The 24,245-nt window shown below is 44.6% G+C and overlaps 1 protein-coding gene across 1 annotated transcript in view; it reads left to right on the top strand.

Moving 5' to 3' along the window:
• The window catches only part of LOC133115136 (voltage-dependent T-type calcium channel subunit alpha-1H-like), a 114,290-nt gene that overhangs the window by 76,216 nt on the left and 13,829 nt on the right, over positions 1-24,245 (top strand). The window contains exons 12-26 of the mRNA XM_061224885.1: positions 3,115-3,266; positions 4,559-4,729; positions 5,323-5,440; positions 6,568-6,723; positions 7,233-7,320; positions 8,190-8,395; positions 9,341-9,709; positions 10,399-10,499; positions 10,793-10,910; positions 12,310-12,378; positions 12,776-12,960; positions 13,650-13,776; positions 15,320-15,448; positions 17,144-17,233; positions 18,507-18,720. Coding sequence (XP_061080869.1) covers positions 3,115-3,266; positions 4,559-4,729; positions 5,323-5,440; positions 6,568-6,723; positions 7,233-7,320; positions 8,190-8,395; positions 9,341-9,709; positions 10,399-10,499; positions 10,793-10,910; positions 12,310-12,378; positions 12,776-12,960; positions 13,650-13,776; positions 15,320-15,448; positions 17,144-17,233; positions 18,507-18,720 — 2,293 coding nt within the window. The remainder of the gene's footprint in view (positions 1-3,114; positions 3,267-4,558; positions 4,730-5,322; positions 5,441-6,567; positions 6,724-7,232; positions 7,321-8,189; positions 8,396-9,340; positions 9,710-10,398; positions 10,500-10,792; positions 10,911-12,309; positions 12,379-12,775; positions 12,961-13,649; positions 13,777-15,319; positions 15,449-17,143; positions 17,234-18,506; positions 18,721-24,245) is intronic.

Raw genomic sequence — 24,245 nt, 5'->3', positions numbered from 1 at the left:
TACAGGGTGCTCTGTGTTGCAGAAGCAGCAGGCCTGGGGTCAACGGCCAGACACTGTTACTGCACCGTAAAATATAACCGCACTCCTCCGCTAGCGTCGTCCTCATGTTTTAAACATACGACCGCTAACTCTGTCCTGTTTTACACATGCTAGCACTAAATCCGTCATCTTACTTTATATACACTACCATTCACTCCATCCTCCTGTTTTACACACGCGATGGCTACCTCAATCCTCCCATTTTAAACACACTACTGCTACCTCCCGTATTAAACATGCTACCGCTAAATCTGTCATCCTATTTCATGCACAGTACCACTGACATGCTTCTGCTAGCTCCATCCTCTTCTTTCATGCATTTTACTGCTAGCCCCATGCTACCACCAGAACCTGGGACAAAAACGTCATTGCTTTGGATTCAAATATTCTTCTGTGCTATATTGATCTTGCCTGGTGCAATTAAGCCAACCAAGAGGACCAGAAGGCAGGGTTTGCCCTTTCTGATAGTATTTAATATACCAATACACCGGATACCAGTGTCCAATACACTAGACAAGCTCAGTAAAGTGTAGAAAAGTATTTGAATCCAAAACAATTAAATATTTGACCCTGGTCTGACTACCGCTACCTCCAGCTTCCTGCATTACACATGCTCCCACTATCTCTCTCCTATTTCCTGGCGTGCGGCCAGAGACGCTCTTTCGCGGGGGCATTTGAGGAGCTGTGTGTCACTCCACTGCGGTTTTTGGATTCCGGAACACTCCGTCTCCCCCACCCACAGTGCACCCCCACCAACCTGCTTCCCCATGTGCTTCGGTACCTTATACCACCCCAACCAACCCCACACCACTCCAATACATACTCCCACTGTACTGCTGTGGGAAGAAAGGCCAATTAGGTCGCGTTTTACAGGAGCTCATGAAAGGACTGGCCCGGTGTGGTGGATGATGGGATGGGATGGGATGGGTGGAGGGGGAGATGGAGGGAGGTCCTCCACACTCTCTTCCTCTGGTCCCTGAGGAGTTACGTAATGAGCTGCAGTGGGACAGGAGAGGAGTTATGCTTTATTACCCTCCAGTGCCGGCGGATACTACAGCGTATGGAAATCATGAGTGCATTTGTCTTTAAAAAATAAAATTTTAAAAAGCCCTCCAAGGGCATTCACCAGTTCCTATCTTCATTGACATTCATGAGGCGTGCATGCTTTTAGCACGTTGTCTTTAATCCCGATACAAGGAAATGTTATCTTCCGTGTAATGATCTTTTGCTCCTTTATCCCAAAGATTTCACAGTGTGCAATGCCTTTTCCCTCTGGGTACCTGTAGTAGCATGTTTCTCAGTCAGTCCAGGTTGATTATTTTGTCAGTCTTGCAGACCTGGGTCAAATAATTGAGTACCCTACCTTAATCCTTACTCCTTCAGACATAGGTACAAATTCCTGCAGATTTACAACCATTTTAAAAGAACCTTATCTTTTTTAGCCAGGTTTACCTAAGGATATTTGACCTAAGTCTTTCATGTGATTTTGTTTAGTAACAGGTTATTAAGAATTCTCAGGGATCTGGTTAAATGTTTTTTTAATTTTACCAGCAACCAAAGAGTTTTAAGTATTTGAACCAGACCTGAGTCAATACTCAAAACACAAAAGTACAACTGCAGTTGTGGCATCACCGATGTTTCTTTAACAATGATGTCATTACAACAGCTGCTGATTTGCACCAATAAGAGCGGGTGACTGAAGTTTTTAGCCAATCGGTGACTCTGAATAAAGGACGTTCAGTGGCCATTATTTGCTGTGTTCCCATGAAGATGCTGAATGGGGATCAGTAGCTCTTTCCATTAAAACACTGCCTTGGAAGTTTTGTGCAAAATATTTTCTAAGACAGGTGTCTTTGCTTTTTTTTCCAACTCTACATCATGTGGTCAGGGACACCTTAATGCTTCATCTGACATAAGAATGTTTTTTTTGTTTATATTTTGTTTTGCGTGTGGTTTTTGCAAATATTCCCTCCCCCATAAATGTGCTTCTGCCTGGCACTCAAACAAACTCGCTATGCTCACAATGCACAGCCCAGAGGCTTGGCCTTCTGAAGCTGCCTAAAGCCAGCCTAATGGAAATGCAGCCACAGAAGCAGAGATGCTTCAATGCTGAAATATCACTGTGGCACCAGGCTTTGTCTAGATTTCTTTCATAAAGGTAGTGCTGATACCTGAAAAAAGGACACACACACAGACAAACAGGTGTAATGTTTTATTTACAAAGGTATACAAGGACACGCACATGCATACACACACACACACACACACACACAAACACACACACAGGAATTAAATGCTGTACTTTATGTGGAGTATTATTCAGGCTGCAGCCAGTACAATACATGGCATAATTATTCTCACTGTTACAAACCCCTTATGTCTGATGGCTTTTCAAGCACTGGTCCATCTGGTTGTGTGCTACATGTTGTCCATTTTAGTTCTTCTTTAATCATCCGTTCCCTTCATTGAAAGGCTTCATATTGACAATAATAATTTAATTGGCAGTATATTTAATGGACGGACAAAGTTTTTTCTGGATAAAAGATCCTTTTTTGGGTCGAAACATTGTCTATCCATATTTATAGGATTGGGAGTGTGGGGGTTTGTGAGACTGTCCTTATATTTGTGTTCAGTATTGGTGTGCAGTATCAGTGTTCAGTATTGGTGTGCAGTATCGGTGTTTGGTGTCGGTGTTCACTATCAGTGTTTAGTATCAATGTTCACTATCGGTGTTCAGTATCAGTGTTCGGTATCTGTGTTCAGTATTGGTGTGCAGTATCTGTGTTCAGTATTGGTGTGCAGTATCAGTGTTCAGTATTGGTGAGCAGTATCTGTGTTCAGTATTGGTGTGCAGTATCAGTGTTCAGTATCACTGTGCAGTATCAATGTTCAGTACTGGTGTTCAGTAGCAGTGTTCGGTATCTGTGTTCAATATTGGTGTTCAGTATCAGTGTTTGGTATCTGTGTTCAGTATTGGCGTGCAGTATCAGTGTTCAGTATCGCTGTGCAGTATCGATGTTCAGTATTGGTGTTCAGTAGCAGTGGTCCCTAATGGCCCGGCCTCTCCCTCCACAGCCTGATGAGCTGACAGAACTCCTGGAGATCAGCAACATCGTCTTCACCAGCATGTTCGCCCTGGAGATGGTGCTCAAGGTGCTGGCCTTCGGGATCTTCGGCTACATCAGAAACCCCTACAACATCTTTGACGGGATTATCGTGGTCATCAGGTCTGCTGCCTCTTCTCCCGCGTGTGTGTATGTGTGTGAGAGTGTGTCTGTCTGAGGATGTGCATACTGAATATGTGAGCATGCAAGCACGTATCTATATTCATGTCTGTGTGTGTGTGTGTATGAGTGTGCGTATGCGCATGTGATGGCACGTGTGTTTGTGTGTGTGTGTGCGTGTGAGTGTGTGTGTCTGTGTGTGCATTAGGGCTGCAACGAGTAGTCGACATCCTCGATGACATTGGCCATGTCATTTTGTCGATTTGGATGTTCATAACCGACGTGTCCTACTGTGTTGACTATGGTGGCGGTAAACCCAGCTGAGAGTCCGGGAGAGAGTTCATCCAACAAACCCCAGCATCCAAAGATAATATGGTGCTTTGCACACTGTGCAAAGACGAAATGGCAAATCACAGCGCCTCAACGGCCATGCACGAATACCTTAAAAGAAAGGATCCAGGAGCTGTGATGCTAAGTTATCTAGCTTGCTATTATTATGCATACGCAGCTTCGTAACGTTGTCAACATTGCTATTCTCAGACACGTCATTGAATGAGCTGTATTACATTATAGTGTGCTGATTGTGTGATTTTAGTGAAATTAACCTAAAATCCATGCATGTCTGAAATCTAGGTAGAGCTCTCTCATTAATGTGAATACAGCCATGATAATTGTTGGAATTGGACTGGACTGTTGGGATTGTTATAACGCCACAGTTACACTAACGTTACAAAGCCATATTTCCACTGCTGAGTTGTGACGGCTCCAGCCACTTAACGTTATGCATACCAGTAGAAATATTAGGTAACTGTGTAACTGCAAAACTTTGACCATGGTTTTTACAATCCATTAATGGCATCAGGGATCGAGCATTTTGTAAAACAAACAAAAGGAAATTCTCAATACAATTCTCAATGTAAATATGGATATCCCGTTTCAAGCAGTCTTAAAAAATCTTGTCTAAATGAACCCGTTGTAAGGTTAGATTTTTAACGTCTCCGAGTTTACTTATGTGCCATCTTCGCAGTTCGTGCGTATGCACATGTTTGCATGTGTGTGTGTGTGTGTGTGTGTGTGTGTGTGCATGTGTGTGCATATGTATGTGAACTAGCAGGTCAACGCAGGGCATTTTCACTGCTGGTTGGGCAATCATCATTTCTGGCCTTCAATGATGCACAGTTCCCTCACGCACCAATCAGAACCAACCAACGTAGCAGGGGAAGGCAGTCCAGACCTAGCCGCCCCCCCCCTGCAGTGGCTGGGAGTGTACATGCTCATACTCTGCTCTCTCGCAGTGTGTGGGAGATCATGGGCCTATCGGTGGTCAGAACCTTCCGGCTCCTTCGTGTGCTGAAGCTGGTGCGCTTCCTCCCCGCCCTTCGGCGGCAGCTGGTGGTGCTGATGAAGACCATGGACAACGTGGCCACCTTCTGCATGCTGCTAATGCTCTTCATCTTCATCTTCAGGTGACTGTTTAATGAATCAACTCTTCAGTGACACTGAAACTCACTGCAATGCAGTTCATAAACACTGGGCACAGGATTGTGTGGGGTTCAGAAACACTGATACACATTTAAATGCATTTCATAATCACTAGGTATGTGATGGTATGTGGCTTTAGTACTGAATTATAGTGTAATATGAACACTGGGAATGTGATGGTATGGGGATTTACTACTGAATTATAGTGTAATATGAACACTGGGTATGTGATGGTATGGGACCTTAGTACTGAAATGCAGTGTACTATAAACATTAGGAATGTGATGGTATGTGGCTTTAGTTGTGAAATGCAGGGAATGTGATACTGTAGTATGGGGCTTTAGTACTGAATTTTAGTGTGATATAAACACTGAATAAAATTGTATGGGGTTCAGTAACACTGATTAATACTGAAAGGCAGTATATAAACATTTGTAGTGTGGTGGGGTTCAGTAACTCTTACTGACACATTTAGTTAAAAGGCACTCTCTCATGCAGGCATTAAAGTGTAATATTGCCACCATCTGGGAACAAAGTTAAACAGCTTTTTTATGTATGTTTTTTGTGTTACTTACAGCATACTTGGAATGCATCTGTTTGGGTGCAAGTTTAGCCTGAAGACAGAGAACGGAGACACACTCCCAGACAGGAAGAATTTTGACTCGTTGCTGTGGGCGATTGTCACTGTGTTCCAGGTCAGTGTGGGGCGGGGTCATGTGCCTGGTTTGGGGGTGTGGCACATGGTAGGGCATGGCAGACATGGCCATGATTAACACAGGTGCCGTTCCCCAGGGAGAGATTGTGCTCTGGATACACTCCTGCCAGCTGGCACAAGCCCACTCTGGCCTGCTGCCAGCAGGGCGGGCACCGGCCGGTTTTACAGAGGACGGGAATTCAGACGAAAGACATCTGGTTTTCGTCCTGTTCCCTCCTGGTAGCTTAGGGCTCCTCTTCCACCCATCACCAGGGGAGGAAAAACATATTTATCTGGGAGCTCAGTTGTTATTTTAATATCATCATTGGGTGTGAATGGCAAAAGCAACTGGCGGTGCCTGCTACACGTGTGCACACACGCACACACACACACACACACAGAACAGCTTGGGGTCTTGCAGAACTCCATACAGCGCTCAAGAAATGCTGGCAGGCAGGCCCCGGACCTCCGTCTGTTTGTTGGTCTTGCTGCAGACAGTGTGAAACATTCTCGGTTCATTCTGGCCTGCAGGGAAGAGAACATTTTTGTTGAGATTTCAGACGGCTGATAACCAGGCTTCCTCAGCCTTGGTATTCTGCTCCGCTTCACAGTCTTCCTTTTGATTGGTCTCAATCGATAACCCAGCTGTATTATTTACCGGCATATCTTGTTCTCCACATCCGCACTGTTAGAAGAGAGCCAGTGGAGGAGACTCTTTGTGTATGTGCATGTGTCTCTGTGGATCTGTGTGTGTGTGTGTGTGTGTGTGTGTGTGTGTGTGTGTGTGTGTGTGTGCGTGCATGTGTGTAGATCCTAACTCAGGAGGACTGGAACATGGTTCTGTATAACGGTGTATCTGTGTGTGTGTGTGTGTGTGTGTGTGTGTGTGTATGTGTGTGTGTGTGTCCTAACTCACAAAGACTGGATTATGGTTTGGTATAACTGTGTGTGTGTGTGTGTGTGTGTGTGTGTGTGTGTGTGTGTGCCAAGATCGTAACTCAGGAGGACTGGAACATGGTTCTGTATAAAGGTGTGTGTGTAGATCCTAACTCAGGAGGACTGAAACATGGTTCTGTATAACGGTGTATATGTGTGTGTGTGTGTGTGTGTGTGCGTGCGTGTGTGTAGATCCTAACTCAGGAGGACTGGAACATGGTTCTGTATAACGGGATGGCCTCCACCTCCCCCTGGGCTGCTCTGTACTTCGTGGCCTTGATGACCTTTGGGAACTACGTCCTGTTAAACCTGCTGGTGGCCATTTTGGTGGAAGGTTTTCAAGCAGAGGTAAGCCTCACCCTGTTCCTATGGCACATCCAGTGAGTTATCCAACAGAATGGTTTCATCCCTGTCACACTGCTTGTGGATTTGGAGGAAATACTACTCAAGCTCGACAGACCTGCGACCAATATGTAATTATTTTGGATTCAAATAATTTTCTGTGCTCGATTCATCTTGTCTGGTGCAATTGAGCCAACAAGGAGGACCCGAAGGTGGGGTTTGAGAGTATTTAATTGTTTCCAATGCACTAGACAAGCTCAGTAAAGCCAAGACAATATTACAATCCAAACAAATCACATATTTGACCCAGGTCTGAACCCTGGTGACTGGCCTAGAGACCCCCCCTGCATTTGTTGTGTTGTTCTGGGCTGTGCTCAATCACCAGTCTCTATCTCTCTCACTCTGAATTATATCCCTGCAGTTGCCAAATAGCTGCCACTAGCTGTCTCCTGTGATTCCGTTATTGTTGCTGTGTTGTTTGTTTTGCCTTTCAAAATGCCTTTCGTTCCGCACAGGGAGATGCAAGAAGGTCAGACACGGACGACGAGAGAATTTCACCAAATTTTGAGGAGGAGGAGAAAATGAGGGAGATTCAAGCCACAGGTGATTACTGCACCAGTCAAGGCTCTGGACCGCCTACCAATCTTACTTTGAGCATTGCAATCCGACATCAATCACCACAACGAATGAGTGAATGCTTTACTCACCTGTTTCGAGGCAGACTGAAAATGCACCTTTTCTAACTCTACCTTAGTCTTCCCTCCTGATTTACCCTTGCCCTTCCCCATATCCCTTTTATTATTTTTTTTAATCTGCACTTACTATGACTATTGTTTTTCACTTGCTGAGGAACTTGCATTTCTTGTAAGTCACGTAATTAAATGTGTGTGCGAAATGATTAAAGTGTTCATTGTGAGGATTGGCTACTATAGCGTTCTGTAGACTATAGCGGAGTTCTGTAGACAGTGTTCAGTAGACTGTAGCAGTGTTCAATTAGCAGTAGCAGTGTTCAGTAGACTGTAGCTATGTTCAGTACACAATGTTCAGTAGACTGTAGCTTTGTTCAGTAGACAGTATTTAGTAGATTGTAGCAGTGTTCACTAGACTATGGTAGTGTTCAGTAGATGGTAGCAGTGTTCAGTAGGCAGCTCAGGCCCTGCTGAAGTGATAATGAAATGAGCATTAATGGTTCCTCAGAGCCGAAGAGAGTAATCCCGCTCTCTTTATGTATGAGTACATTATTAGTCTTTAGCATTTTCATTCTGGGCATGGTATATAAAGGGCCTGGTAATTTGGGAGAGAATGGTGGCTCGCTGGGTTATTCCTCCTCTGGGTGAACAGCCACACGCAGTAGATCTCTCGTGACAGCGCTTAGTCGCTCGGGCAGATGGTGAAAGCCCTGCTGTGTTTCCAAGCGCTTCTGATAGCCATCACCATGCATGGCGGTGTTTTTGCCCCCCCCCCCCCCACAGAGCTGAAGATGTATGCACTGATGATGACAGCCAATGGGTACGCAGATCCACGTGCCAGCGTGGCCACGCCCATCATCATGCGCACAGCCGCCACACCCATGCCAACGCCCAAGAGCTCCCTGGGAACAGACTCAGCCCACGCCTTTGTCGAGTCACGGCGAGGCAGCAACACGTCTATCGACCCCGCCTTCGACCAGAAGTCCCTGGTGAGTGGATCTCTGGTTAGTTGCACATGAAGCTCTAGGTCAGCAACCCTGGTCCCAGAGAGCTGCAGGGTGTGCTGTTTTTTTTGTTTTCACCTTCAAATCAGCACCCAATTAAAAACCCAAGAAACAAAGTGAGGTGTATCAACTGTGTAATTAACTGCTTTAATTGATCAGTGAACTGCTGAGTCACAATGGAAGCCAGCACACCCTGCGGCTCTCTAGGACCAGGAGTGAGGACCCCAGCACACCCTGTGGCTTTCCAGGACCAGGGTTGCTGACCCCTGCTCTAGGTGCAGTTCTAGTTGGAGCTCTTTGTTGGAGCTCTGGGTTCCGTATGAACCTCTCAGTCAGTAGGCAACCCTGGTCTTTCGAATGCCACGTACGATCATCCATATCGACATCATTGGTTGTGGTGTTACTGAGGTGATGTGTGTGTGTTACTGAGGTGATGTGTGTGTGTTACTGAGGTGATGTATGTGTGTGGTACTGAGGTGATGTGTGTGTGTTACTGAGGTAATGTATGTGTGTGTTACTGAGGTGATGTGTGTGTGTGACTGAGGTGATATGTGTGTGGGTTACTGAGGTGATGTTTGAGTGCTACAGAGATGATGTGTGTGTGTTACTGAGGTGACGTGTGTGTGTTACTGATGTGATGTGTGAGTGCAACAGAGGTGATGTGTGTGTTACAGAGGTGATGTGTGAGTGCTACAGAGGTGATGTGTGTGCTACAGAGGTGATGTGTGTGTGTTACAGAGATGATTTTTGTGTGTTACTGAGGTGATGTGTGTGTGTTACTGAGGTGATGTGTGTGTGTTACTGAGGTGATGTGTGTGTGCTACAGAGGTGATGTGTGTGTTACTGAGGTGATGTGTGAGTGCTACAGAGGTGATGCCTGTGTTACTGAGGTGATGTGTGAGTGCTACAGAGGTATGTTTTGTCCTCCAGTCCAGCCTGCGGAGCCCCCCCGGGGGGCCCTGGGGTGCGGGCAGTAACTGGGGCAGCCGGCGGTCCAGCTGGAACAGCCTGAGCCGTGGGCCGAGCCTGAAGCGGAAGGACCCGTCGGGGGAGCGTGAGTCCTTGCTGTCGGGCGAGGGCCTGGGCAGCTCGGAGGAGGACAGCTCAGACGGTGGGATGTCCAGTGTGGGGGACAGCGTGGTGGGAACCCCCCTGCAGCGCCGGGCCCGGTCCCCTGAACCCCCCGAGCCCCTGCAGGTCCCCATGCCGCGCCAAGACTGCAACGGCCGCACCCAGCACCACTCCACTCAGCCTGACTGCTGGAAGGATGAGCGGGACTATGAGGAGGACCAGGACGACGTGAGCAACCACATCATCTCTAGTGTAGTGATCATCGACTCTGACCCTCAAATCAAAATAGCCAGTGTGAGCACTTAGCCCACTGTGCAAATAGCCAGTGTGAACACTCAGCCCAGAGTACAAATAGCCAAAGTGAATGCTTATTCTTGTGTCAAAATAGCCAAAACACTTAGCCCAACACTTAACAGCTTGTGTGAACACAAGATAAACTAGCTCTGGGTTATGCTTCGCCTGGAGCCAAGGATAATCCAGGGCTTGCGACATTGCAGTGTGAAACCCCCCTCCCGAGCTTGTACAGAGACTAATTACAGTGCCGTAATGTATTCAGGGCAGCCAGTAAAGGAGTGGGTGGAAACAAACCTCACAGGTGTTGGGCAGTATCAGGCCTGCTCAGGGGAGCGGTATTTTGGGCTTGAAGGGCCGTAAAAAGGGGGCAGAAGGTGATTCTGGGAGACAGCAGGGCTCAGTGGGGGGTGCTGGCGCAGGGAGCCATGGGAGTCTGATGCAGAGCTAGACATGCCATATGCTCAGGTGACTGTGAAATCGTTTCCTTTGGGCTTGTTGTTTTTCGTTGTAACGTTTCCAGCTGAGCTGGTTAGGTTTTCATGGTCCTGTGTGTTTCCATTGGGGTGGGGGATGGGGGGAGTAGGGCTGAGCTCACCGTCTCTGTCCCACTTGCTTCCTCGCAGAGCTTCTGCTTGCGTATCCGGAAGTCGTTGGAGACCCATAAGCCCCAGTTCTGCCGTCAGCGTGAAGACTGGTCCCTGTACCTGTTCTCCCCACAGAACCAGTGAGTACTGCAGCCACACCTGATCCTGGCTTCAGGAGCTTTGGCCCAGAATGTCTATAAGTTATTTTCACTTTACAGAGAACACAAACGCACAACAAAACAACTGCTGGGTCACATATAGGAACATAAAAAGTGTCTGTGGGTCCACATGGTACAATAAATTACCATTATTTGTTTTTTGGAGCAGAAGTGAGTGCGCAAGTCTTTTCTTGTTTGTGCCTATCAAGTGTTTCCAGTCATTGGTCCCTTATGAAAAACTCAATAAATGAAATGACCCTTCTCTCGTCTCCCAGGTTTCGTGTCGCCTTCCAGAGGGTCATCGCACACAAGATGTTTGATCACATCGTGCTGGTGTTTATCTTCCTGAACTGCATCACCATTGCACTGGAGAGGCCCGACATCCTCAGCACGGTACTCAGTGTGTAGCAGTGTGGCTCAGTGTGGCTCAGTGTGGCTCAGTGCACCTGAATCAGGGCCTAGGAGAACATAGCAAATTGAAAAACAAGCTGAGCTGTGAGGATAAACCTCAGCCACTCTTCAGACCTGAGGGGTGCGGGGGGCCAGAGCCCTACAATGAGGCTGGGTCAGTGAAGGTTTCCCTCCCCCAATAGCAGAGCTTCACTAGGTATGTGTAGCAGCCCAGATGAAAGGAGTATGCAGCCCCTGGACTGACTGATAATCAGCCTCAGCTGTGCTCCTGCATTTGATGCTGCTGTCGGAGGTCCTGAACGCATTCTGAGCTGCCAGGATATGGCTACACGATGTTTACAGTGGTTTCCCTATCAAGTTGGACCATAGCCTGGCTTCCGTTAGCAGTGGCCCAGATTTGAAGAAACAGCTGGAGGCTCTTCCAGTCTTTGAAGTGTGGAGGCAGGCCACTCTGCTCATGCCCCTCCCCCCTCAGTTTCTCTGGCCTCATAGCTCATTAATGAGATATACACTCACAGAGCACTTTATTGGGAACATTTTTACGTTATTACACCTACTTATTCATGCGATTATCTAATCAGCCAATTCTGTGGCAGCAGTGCAATGTATACGATCATTGTTGTACTCCGGGGTATTCTAGCTGCCAACCGTGGTATGCTAGTTCATAAGCTGATGTATTCTTCAAGGGTTCCAATTGTATCTATATGGCCATGCAAGGACTCGGACCCGTACTGTCCTCTAGGGTCCTCTTCACACATGTACCTTTTTTTCGATCTGAACTTCGTTGTACAGCGCTCTGGATGAGAGCATCTGCTAAATACCTGTATTGTAATGTAATGTAGATTTGGGTCAGGAGCTTCAGTTAATGTTCACATAAACTATCAGAATGGGGAAAAGATTTGATCAAAGTGAATGTAGAATGATTGTTGGTGCCAGACAGGGTGGTTTGAGTCATAAACTGCTGATCTCCTGGGATTTTCACACACACAGTCTTTAGAGTTGGCAAAGAATGGTCCAAAAAAATAATAAAATAAAAAAAAACAGTGAGCAGCAGTTCTGCAGACAGAAACACCTTGTTAATGAGAGACGTCAGAGGAGAATAATGGCCAGACTGGTCAAAGCTGATATGAAGTTGACAGTAATGCAAATAACAATACATTATAACAGTGGTATGCAGAAGAGCATCTCTGAACATACAAGGCATCATAACTCTTTAGTGGACAGGCTACAGCAGTAGATGTCAAAAAAAAAAAAAAGTCTCATAAAGTGCTCGGTGAGTGTATATTATATATTCTACTGGAACATTCTCTGTGCAAGGATAAGCTTTGATGACAGTACTTCCATGCAGATTCCATAAAAAATCTTTATTTATTTCTTTCAGGAGCGTGCATTTCTCACCATGTCAAACTACATCTTCACTCTGATCTTTGTCGCAGAGATGACTGTGAAGGTAAAATTGTTTGTTTTTTTGTCGTTGGAGTTTGCGTGTGTCTCAGGAAATGCTGGGAAAAACCTGGGAAATTAATATCTTTTAAAATGTCTCCCTTTCTGTCATGCATAAGTATTTCTTCTTCTGAGGTCAACACTAGAGGTCACACAGGAAATAAATCACTGACTGAAAGGAATCCACATTGGTGTTCCATGATAAATACTGCATATATTTCCCTGTGAAGTAGAGTATATTTTACTGCTTGGGTTATGACATGATAAACTTGAATAGCTTTTAAGATTTTAAATTTATTTAAATATCAGAGTCCCAAAGCAAGGACACAATGAAGAGGAGAGGGGAAGTGTCATGCTTTGAGTCACGGGACCCTCTGAACTGGGCACCCTGTTTCCCTGGGCAGGTGGTGGCGCACGGATTCTTTTCGGGGACGGACAGCTACCTGCAGAGCAGCTGGAACATCCTGGATGGCGTGCTGGTCTTCGTCTCCCTGGTGGACATCCTGGTGTCTGTGGCATCAGACGGCGGGAACCGGATTCTGGGAATTTTGCGGGTTCTGCGCTTGCTCAGGACCCTGCGGCCTTTGAGGTGAGCACCAGGGGGCGCTGTTCTCCATTGACCCTGTTTTAACCTGGAGGAAATTAACAGGAGCATTCTCTGTGAAAATTCTGAGCTGGCAGGATATGGCTACACAATGTTTACAGTGGTTTCCTTAATGAGTTGGACCATAGCCTGGCTTCCGTTAGCAGTGGCTGTCCTGCAAGTGTATCTGTGTGTTACTCGTTGGTGCCATTGGCTCAGGCTGTAAGTCGTCTGGCAGTTGGAGGATTGCCGGTTCGATTCCCACCCGGGGCGTGTCGAAGTGTCCCTGAGCAAGACACCTCACCCCCAAATGCTCCTGACGAGCTGATTGGTGCCTTGCATGGCAGCCAATTGCCGTTGGTGTGTGAATGGGTCACTGAGAAACATCAATTGTGCAGCACTTTGAAGAAAGGCGCTATGTAAATGCCAACCATTTACCATTTTCTCAGAGCTGAGAACTGGTTAAACTGCATAAAACTTCAGTGTGACTGAGAAACATTTCCCATGTTTTGTTTTGTGTGCTTGTGTGTGTGTGTGTGTGTGTGTGTGTGTGTGTGTGCGTGCGTGTGTGCGTGCGTGCGTGCGTGCGTGCGTGCGTGCGTGCGTGCGTGCGTGCGTGCGTGTGTGTGCACGTGCGTGCGTGTGTTGTGTGTGTGTGTATCTGTGTGTGTGTGTGTGTGTGTGTGTGACCTCAGGGTGATCAGTCGAGCTCCTGGTCTGAAGCTTGTGGTGGAGACACTGATCACATCGCTACGACCGATCGGCAACATTGTGCTCATCTGCTGTGCATTCTTCATCATCTTCGGCATCCTGGGGGTGCAGGTGAGAATCCGCCAACACTAACCTCCCATAGGTCATACCCCTCACCTTCCATAGGTCATACCCCTCACCTCCAAAAGTCATACCCCACACTTCAAATAGTCATACCCTCACCTACCATAGGTCATACCCATCACCTCCCATAGTCATACCCCTCACCTCCCATAGTCATACCCCACACTTCCCATAGTCATACCCCACACCTCCCATAGGTCATACCCCTCACCTCCCATAGTCATACCCCTCACCTCCCATAGGTCATACCCCTCACCACCCATAGTCATACCCCGCACCTCCCATAGTCATACCCCTCACCTACCATAGGTCACAACCATCCTAGAGGACACACCCATGATCCCTTCATTGTTCTCCCCACTGCCCCCCACCCCCACCCCTAGACTGGCGTGAATAAAAAACAAATAAAAATAATTCATAATGAGAAACAAACAATATAAAAAGCAAAAAGATGAGAGACAGAGACCGGAAGATCCTGCATTCAGGGACCACTGCAGACTGCGCTGTCGATTTAGATTAATTGGCAAGCAGAGGGGGGATGATGGCATCTCATGTCTGAATGCCTCTGAATTTAGACACATTTGTGTGTAATGTAGGTCAGCTGCATCACCACAGCAGTGGGATTTGCTTTCCCCCTATTTTTCCTAAAAAGATTTAGCTGTGCTTACAGTCTGATGCTTCTCAATGTCATTATTTATTCCCTCCTTTGGCACAAACAGCTCTGAATCATCACACAGGCATAGCCGACTCCGCCCTGTTGGAAAAAGGCTTCCTGATCCCCTCCCTCCTCGTTCCCCGCGGTGAACACGCCTCGTTAGCAGCTGCTGGACTCGCGGGGGTTCAGGGTTCAGATGAGGCAGGGTTCAGGAGGCGGGAGGCCGTGTTTACACCTCCTGCCACACATTCATCATTACAGCAGGAGAGCAGAGAGAACAGAATCAGGTCACAGAGCATAATGAGGGCTCCGCGCATTCGAGATTACGCTCACATTAGAGATTCTGCTCACATGAGAGATTACGCTCACATTAGAGATTCTGCTCACATAAGTGAATCTGTGTGCATTAGAGATTCTGCTCACATTAGAGATTCTGCTCACATTAAAGATTCTGCTCACATGAGAGATTACGCTCACATTAGAGATTCTGCTCACATTAGTGATTCTGCTCACATTCAAGATTCTGCTCACATTAAAGATTCCACTCACATCTGAGATTCTGCTCACATTAGAGATTATGCTCTCATTAGATGGCACTAGAAGCTGCCCTGCCCTCAGTGGACTTACCTAAGGGGAAAACTTAGAGATTCATCAGGAATCATGGGAGACTGAATTAAAACCTGGAACAGTGTTGATTTATTCTGCATACAGCAGTGTTCTGTTCGGAACACCTTTTTAAAACTGTTATTGACTGCTGTGGTATATTTTGTGCCCGTCTTTAAGGAAAGATAATTGAGAATGTAAACAAAGTTGTTGTTTTTTTAATTTGCATCTGGTAGATTGACTCTTGAGACCTAATTGTTGTGTGGAATGTAGCTGTTCAAGGGGAAGTTTTATCACTGTGAGGGACCAGACATGAGGAACGTCACCAACAGGTCCGACTGCGAGCTATCAGCTAAGAATCGCTGGATCAGACGGAAATACAACTTTGACAACCTTGGACAGGTGAGATGGATTACTATTTATGATCATAATCACATAATGTGTCTGTGTGAACAGTGCAAAATAAATTAATTTCAAATTCATTAATTTAATCTGCCAAACATTTTATTGACTTATCAATCATGATATTGACTGTTGCTTAAAGGTACAATAGGTAAGACTTTGTTACAAGACCAATCCCTTCCCATCATTGAAAAAGGCTCACTGACATGTTGACTCACCGGGTTTCAAAAGTGTACATTTGTAGGGCTGTCAAATTTATCAAAACATTGTACAGCTGTCCAGCAATTAAAGCTCATTGTTGGTGAATGGTTCAAACTGCCACAGCCAATGGCATTCTGGGGGCTTATTCTGATTGTTCGTGTTGCTGCCCAAATTGCACTTCAGACAAGCAATCATTGAAACTCTGTCTTCTATTGCTTATTATCCAAGCAAAGACTACATATCTAGTTTTAAAACAATACCAGTTTGTTATCGGTAGCAACAAGCAAATTAGCTATAGTTGGCTTGAAGAATTTACAAATATCCACTTACGATAAAATATAGGCAATACGAACATAGTATAAATTGCACAAGCGTTGTGCTTCAGGTGGATATTTGTACATTCAGGAAGCTAACTAGTAATCGCTAATTTGCTTGTTATAGCGAACTGGTATTGTTTTCTAACTAGATAAGCAATAGTATACAGAGTTTCAGTGATCGCTTGTCTGGAGTGCAATTTGGGCAGCTACACATTCCTTTTGTCTCTTTATGTGTTCAATCATCCGTAAACCTTTATTTCTCTTAAACCGTAAGTTGCAGTTGCATCGTTTGTGGTAAACTATCATATCTTATTATATAGCTAGCTAGTTACACACCCAAATAACTTGCTTGCTCACAATATAGTAGGTTAGCTAAAGTGAAAACTATAAATAGTGTTGTGTAGCACACCAAAGTCAAGATCTCATAAAGTCAACTGTTTCGGCAAACATTTTCTTACTAGAACACTACGAAAAGACGGCTGGCTCTGTTATTATTGGTCACTGTCAGCTTTCCAAAACAGTTCACGTGACCACTGAACTGTATAATAACGACTTATATTATGCATTATATTGATAGACTGTGGGAAGCAGTATTGTGGTTTGAGGTTGTCTGTTGTTGCAATTCCTCTCTTGACCGTTAGGAGGAAATTACCTATTGTACCTTTAAGTAATACGTTACCTAAAAAGTCGAAGAGGAATGGATGAACGTAGGTGATGAGAATGAACTTGCTGGGAGGCATCTGAAAATGAAATATCAAATCAAAAACTGTATGTGCCCAGGATTGCATTTAGTTGAATTTAATTGTATTGAATATACACTCACTGAGCACTTTATTAGGAACACCTGTATACCTACATATTCATGTGGTTATCTAATCAGCCAATCGTGTGGCAGCAGTGCAAACCATAAAATTATGCAGATATGGGTCAGGAGCTTGAGTCAATGTTCATATCAACCATCAGAATGGGGAAAAAATGTGATCTCAGTGATTTGGACCATGGCATTATTGTTGGTGCGAGACGGGCTGTGTGTGTGATTTTTGTGTGATTTTTGTGTGTGTGGGGATTGTGTGTGGTGTTTGTGTGCAGTGTGCGCCCGGGGTTTGTGTGTGGGGCTTGTGTGTGTGTGGGGGATTTGGATTTTGGTTCTAACACTCGTTCTGTGGCTCTTTCTCAGGCCCTCATGGCGCTGTTCGTCCTCTCGTCGAAGGACGGGTGGGTGAACATCATGTACGACGGGCTGGACGCCGTAGCAGTGGACGTGCAGGTGTGGTGTTGTCATGGTGACAGGCAGAACGATGGAACTGAATGCACTGTGTGACATAGCTGTGCTAGAGTCTGAGCAGACCGCTGATCTCTGCTAACGACAGTGTGTGCTCCTCTGTGTGAGAGCACCAGGAAGCTGCGTACGCAAAGACCGCCAGGCACAGTCTGCCAGCTTTCACCAACAGCTCGCAACGTCCAGGAACTGAGCTGGCCAAATTTCACTGATTTAACTAGAGCTAACAGAGACAGAGTCACACCTGTATACAAGCTCCTTTCATGAAGACACGCTCACATGGCTGTGCTGCTGTGTACTGTTTCAGTGCTGTGTCTGTACTGTTTCTGTGCTGTGTCTGTACTGTTTCAGTGCTGTGTCTGTGCTGTGTCTGTACTGTTTCAGTGCTGTGTCTGTGTTGTATCAGTACTGTTTCAGTGCTGTGTCTGTGTTGCATCAGTACTGTTTCAGTGCTGTGTCTGTGTTGCTTCAGTACTGTTTCAGTGCTGTGTCTGTACTGTTTCAGTGCTGTGTCTGTGTTGTATCAGTACTGTTTCAGTGCTGTGTCTGTGTTGCATCAGTACTGTTTCAGTGCTGTGTCTGTGTTGCTTCAGTACTGTTTCAGTGCTGTGTCTGTACTGTTTCAGTGCTGTGTCTGTGTTGTATCAGTACTGTTTCAGTGCTGTGTCTGTGTTGCATCAGTACTGTTTCAGTGCTGTGTCTGTGTTGCTTCAGTACTGTTTCAGTGCTGTGTCTGTACTGTTTCAGTGCTGTGTCTGTGTTGTATCAGTACTGTTTCATTGCTGTGTCTGTACTGTTTCAGTGCTGTGTCTGTGCTGTGTCTGTACTGTTTCAGTGCTGTGTCTGTGCTGTGTCTGTACTGTTTCAGTGCTGTGTCTGTGCTGTGTCTGTACTGTTTCAGTGCTGTGTCTGTACTGTTTCAGTGCTGTGTCTGTGCTGTGTCTGTACTGTTTCAGTGCTGTGTCTGTGCTGTGTCTGTACTGTTTCAGTGCTGTGTCTGTGCTGTGTCTGTACTGTTTCAGTGCTGTGTCTGTACTGTTTCAGTGCTGTGTCTGTGCTGTGTCTGTACTGTTTCAGTGCTGTGTCTGTACTGTTTCAGTGCTGTGTCTGTACTGTGTCTGTATTGACTGCTTTAGTCAGCCCTTTTTCTATTGGCAGAAGAAACTTCCATGACTCTTTTTTATCTCTTCTTTCCTCTCTCTTCCTGTCTCATCCCTCCCTCCTTCTCTCCCTCCCACCCTCCCTCCCTCTCTCCTCCCAGCCAAGGCGGAACCATAACCCCTGGATGCTACTCTACTTCATCTCCTTCCTGCTCATCGTCAGCTTCTTTGTGCTCAACATGTTTGTGGGAGTGGTGGTGGAGAACTTCCACAAGTGCCGGCAGCACCAGGAGGAGGAGGAGGCGCGGCTGCGGGAGGAGAAGAGGCTGAAAAGGCTGGAGAAAAGGCGCAGGAGTAAGGGAGAGCCCGCGCCCGGTCGGTAGTCTGTCTTTCTGTGTCCTGCCTGCTGCCACAGCCTGAACGAGAGAGAGCGAGAGAGAGAGAGCGAGAGAGAGAGAGAGAGAGAGAGAGAGAGACTGCCTGCTGCCACAGCCTGAACCAGGGAGTGAGTGTGAGAGAGAGAGAGAGGGAGGGAGGGAGGGAGGGAGAGAGAGGGAGAGAGAGGGAGGAAGGGAGAGAGGCAGAGAGCGAGAGGGAAGGAGGGAGAGAGAGAGGTAGGGAGGGAGAGAGGTGCATGAGGTAGGGAGGGAGATAGAGAGAGGGAAGGAGGGAGGGAGGGAGAGAAGGAGAGAAAGAGAGAGAGGGAGAGAGAGAGGGAGAGAGAAAGTGAAGGGAACAGGGACCCCCACACCAGAGAGTGACCGAGTTCCAGCGCATGTCCCGCATGCATCCCCTAAAAACTCCACATGAAAAAGTATCACCCTAGGTCCTTCACAGGGCTGAGAACTGCTGCTCTGCCGTCCTCCCTTTACCTGGGAGTCAGAAAACCAGGACCAGATTAGAGAATCCCTAACTTTAATATACCAGAAATACCAAATCCAAAATGTAGCAAATACAGCTTTTCTAAATGTACAGAATGTATTTGCCTACAGACAAATTATTGCCACACACCATTATATAATACCTTCTTTCTAGCAAATACAGCTTTTCTAAGTATACAGAATGTATTTTCCTACAGACAAATTATTGCCACAGACCATTATATAATGCCTTCTTTTGTAAGACAATGTTGTAGAGCATACTCTCTAATGTGTGTTAATGTTTGGACTATTCTACATTCTAGATGAAAGTGGCAATAACTGGCAGATTTGTGGCATATTTCCAATTTATTGCTTTGCTTGGATTTGATATTTTAACTGGCGCTGTCATGGCAATTTTTTAAAAGAAATGCACTCTGCACTTTGTCTTGTAATTTATTGTGCTCAACTGCATAATATAATTACACATTTTTGGAGTGGTAGTAAAGACTAGCTGGTATGACAAATGGACTGTGGGGAGTTATGAGGGCCACAACAGAGCATTATGATTAATTGTGATTAAAAAATTAATTGTGATTTACTCTATTAGCTAATGGATTTATTGGTGATGATTGGTGATATTGACTAGATTAATCGTATTAGCTGATGCATTTAATGACAATGATTGGTGATACTGACAGCCCTGATAAAAATGTAAATGAATTTTGCCATTGGCTAATGACAAATTATTTTTTCATTTGGGAGTACTGCACGAGGGCATGTCTCAAGTTCTGGAAAGTTCTGCCCAGTACAGTGTAGCATTCTTGCATATTCTTACAGTGTAGCAGTTGGGTCACAGATAAAGTAGTATTTTCTGTCTTGGTATATCCAGTTTACTTCACAAATTGAGGTGGGGAGCATTACAAATGAAATTAAAAAAAAGAAAAATGATTGACCACATTCATTTAACGTATAGTTCATTCACTAATGAACAGGAAGGTAAGCAGGGATTCTACACAAAGGCGTTAACACCTTGAAGCAGCAGCCATCTTGATTGATGGTCCGGATTGAGCAACATGGCAGTTTTATGTGTGGACATGACTTTATCATGTAATCCATTCTCTGGTTCGTCAGGCAGTGGCTTAATCACTGTTGTGATGCACTCTTACACAACTGTGGCTGACTAGAGATAGTGCTCCCATTATGAACATCCAAGGACAGAGAGGTTTTTTTACCGTTGGTGACGTCCTTTCCTTAAGGTTTAAATAGGTGAAAAACAGTGGGATTAAGCTATTCTTAACCTCATGCAGCCCTCCAGTCTGGCAGGGGTACGGGTGCAAGCCACTATATTGAATTGCTTTACAGTATACGTATATGAATTTGCTTAGACCTGTCTTTTACACTGCAGTTTGAGAGTTTTGTGTGATATTACAAAGGTGACCGCTTCCCCATATTGTCCTGAAATTGTGTTACTTGATAACATTTGTGTCCCTCTTGGTTTCTTTTTTCTGCAGTGCAGCAGTTATATTAGAAAGAGGGATGGAATTTCAGGAAGAGATTAAAATTAGACTGTGCACCATTTTCTCAGATCCTGGTGTCATCTATATTCGGTGCCATCGGCGGTATTCATATGGCATAGCTGCATTTCAAATAGTTCTATTGGAAGAAAATCTGTGAACAAAAGGCATGTCTATGTAGAATTCTACAACCTTTGCTTTGTTTGACCCAATAATTCTGTATTTTGAAACCAATTACAAACAGGGAATGGGGAATCTGTAATGAAATATGGGAAAATGTTACTTACAAAGTGTAATAAATGCATATTTAGATATACAGTGAGGTCTGTAAGTATTTTGACAGTGGTACAATTTCTGTTCTTTTGGCTCTGTACATTGGATTTGAAATGAAACAGTGAAAATCCTAAAATCAAGATTCAATATTGAAAAATGGTTGGCATTTATATAGCGCCTTTATCCAAAGCGCTGTACAATTGATGCTTCTCATTCACCCATTCATACACACACTCACACACCAACAGCGATTGGCTGCCATGCAAGGCACCGACCAGCTCATCAGGAGCAAATGGGGGTTGGGTGTCTTGCTCAGGGACACTTCCACGCAGCCCGGGCAGGGGATCGAACTTTCTTATATCTGTATTGAGTAAGCGATTGAATAAACCTGTGTAATCATGGGGGGACTTTGTAGAAAATGGGATGCAATTTCTGCATGGCTCACCTGATATGGATGTACATACCCTCAGATTAAATTTGAGCATTTTAAACCCATTTGTTTAATTTCAAATCCAATGCGCTGGAGTACAGAACCAAAAGAACTGAAATTGTACCATTGTCCAAATTGTTACTTAGATCTTTATTTATAAGTACTTTTCCAAACGGAAGTTACAAAGTGCTTTACAGAAACAAGCCTACAATCAGAGGTGCGTTCCAGATCACAAACGTTAGCTAATGATCGCGAACATATTCAAACTTCCAACTTAAAATTAGCAGGATTGGTAAAAATCATAATAATAATAATACCACCGACAAGAATAATAATAAAAACAACAATAAAACCAAATAAAACATAAAACAAATCAGGGAAAATGCTACTCTATTAGTGCACGTGCTGTTTTTTGAAATGTAAATCGGCAGATCTAATGCGTAAGGGGAGTTTATTCCAGAGGGTAGGTGCACGGACACTAAAAGCACAATCACCCTTGGTAACGAGTCTGGTGCGGGGCACTACTGCGCGTTTTTTATCAGCGGATCTAAGTGCCCTAGTTGGGATGTATGACGTAATTAGTTCAGCAATATAACCCAGGGCCCTGCCGTGCAGTGCTTTAAAAGTTATCAGTTCTAAAACGCACTTGCAGCCAGCACACGGATGCTAAAACTGGGGTAATGTGGGACCTGCAACTAGAATTTTGAGGCCAAGCAGCGGAATTTTGGAGTAGTTGTGAGGTACTTACGGACCTCACTGTATGTGGGCAATCTGAGAAAGCTACATTACATTACATTACATTATTGGCATTTGGCAGACGCTCTTATCCAGAGCGACGTACAGTTGATTACCAGGAGACAATCCTCCCCTGGAGCAATGCAGGGTTAAGGGCCTTGTGTGATCTCAGTGATTTTGACCATGGCATGACCGTTGGTGAGACAGGCTGGTTTGAGTATTTCTGTAACTGCTGACCTCCTGGGATTTTCACGCACAACAGTCTCTGGAGTTTACTGGTGCAAAAAAACAACACCTGTATGACACGTCGAACCTTGAGGCGGATGGGCTACAACAGCAGAAGACCAGGTCAGGTTCCACTTCTGTCAGCCAAGAACCGAAAGATGCAGTGGGCGCAGGCTTACCAAACCTGGCAGTTGAAGACTGGAAAAATGTAGCCTGGTCTGATGAATCTCGATTTCTGCTGAAGCATACAGACGGTAGGGTCAGAATTTGGTGCCAACAGCATGAATCCATGGACCCAGGCCCGTGTAATACCAATCAATCATTGCTTGAATACCATAGCCTATTTCAGTATTGAGCACAAGTAATCTCAATCTGGTTTCATGAACATGACAATGAGTTCAATGTTCTTCAGTGGCCTTCCAAGTCAACAGATCTAAATCCCATAGAACACCTTTTGGATGTGGTAGATTTGCAGCATTAATGTGCAGCTGACGAATCTAGGTGACCATGGAACATGGAACAGAATCTCAAAGGAATGTTTTCAACATCTTGTGGAATCTATGCAGAATTGAGGCTGTTTTTATAGCAAAGGGAGGCACAACCCAGTATTTGTAGAGTGCTCCTAATAAAGTGATCAGTGAGTGTATATCACAGTAAAAATATATTCCAGAATTATATCTGCTTTACACTTATTTCACTTGTCTTTAAGAAATAAAACATATATACAGTACTGTGCAGAAGTCTTAGGCACCTGTATAACATTTTAGAAGCATCAATTGTACAGCGCTTTGGATAAAGGCGCTATATAAACGCAGTCATTTAGTAATTTGGCAGAATAGTTAAAAACTGAATCAAATAAAAAAATTTTGTCACCACCCTTCGGCATTAAAGCTGCATCACTCTGAGATAGCCGACGCTGTCCTGCAGTTCTATAAGACAATCAGCAGGGAGGTTGTTCCAAGCATGTTGCAGAACTTGCCACAGTTCTTCTGCAGACTTTGGTCGGACTTTTATCTCAGACAGCCATGATCAAGTTTTTTTGTATAAAGTAGTCAATTGCTTACAGTAATGTTACCTTTTTAATTAAATACAAAAATGTCTCTGTAAAATTAAATATTTTGGATAATGAATATTTGGAAATCTCAAATGCATTCTTTTATGCTAACACACACAAAAAACATATATAATAAAGTCTAGGGTGCCTAAGACTTCTGCACAGTACTGTATATTGTACTATTAGATGTTTTGTAATATGTGTCAATAATTTATTTATTTTCTAGTATATATGACATTTTGAACAAATATTTAAAATGTATTATTTAAATCGGGGATGTTATATTTGAAAATAATCTTTTCTTCAGGGATCATTCTCTGTGGTAAGCAATTGCCAGAAAATATATTTTAGAATGCAGACTCACAAAAACAGCTCTAAATTGAAGTGTACATGATATTTATATGTGTTTAGTACTATCATGTCATGATTGCACTTGATTGCACCAAATCAAATTGCTTTTTATCAGTGTCATTTGACATTTGATTGTCACTGCATTGAAAGTCAATGGATACTCTTTATGTATTAATGGTATGTCTACACTTAATTGACAGGGTGAAAAGATAAAATATTTTCCTAGTTCTGGCTAAATATGGTAATATTCACCTATGTTAGCCCTTTTTGTATCAGTGTCATAGACAGCATGTGCTATCCTTATAATTGGCCACTTTGTTCTCACACTTATTCAGTATGTTAATTGTCCATGCTCCCATACATGTAATAGGTGTTTAAGTCCATGTTGTAGCATTATAAATAGATTGTCCTTTTACCAAAAACTAGGAATTACACTGAAATTAAACCGTATCATTGTG

This window comes from Conger conger, chromosome 16 (genome assembly GCF_963514075.1).
Source record: "Conger conger chromosome 16, fConCon1.1, whole genome shotgun sequence".
Taxonomy (NCBI): Eukaryota; Metazoa; Chordata; class Actinopteri; order Anguilliformes; family Congridae; genus Conger; species Conger conger.
Note: the sequence above shows the minus strand (reverse complement) of the source record. Positions and strands in the feature narration are given on the sequence as shown.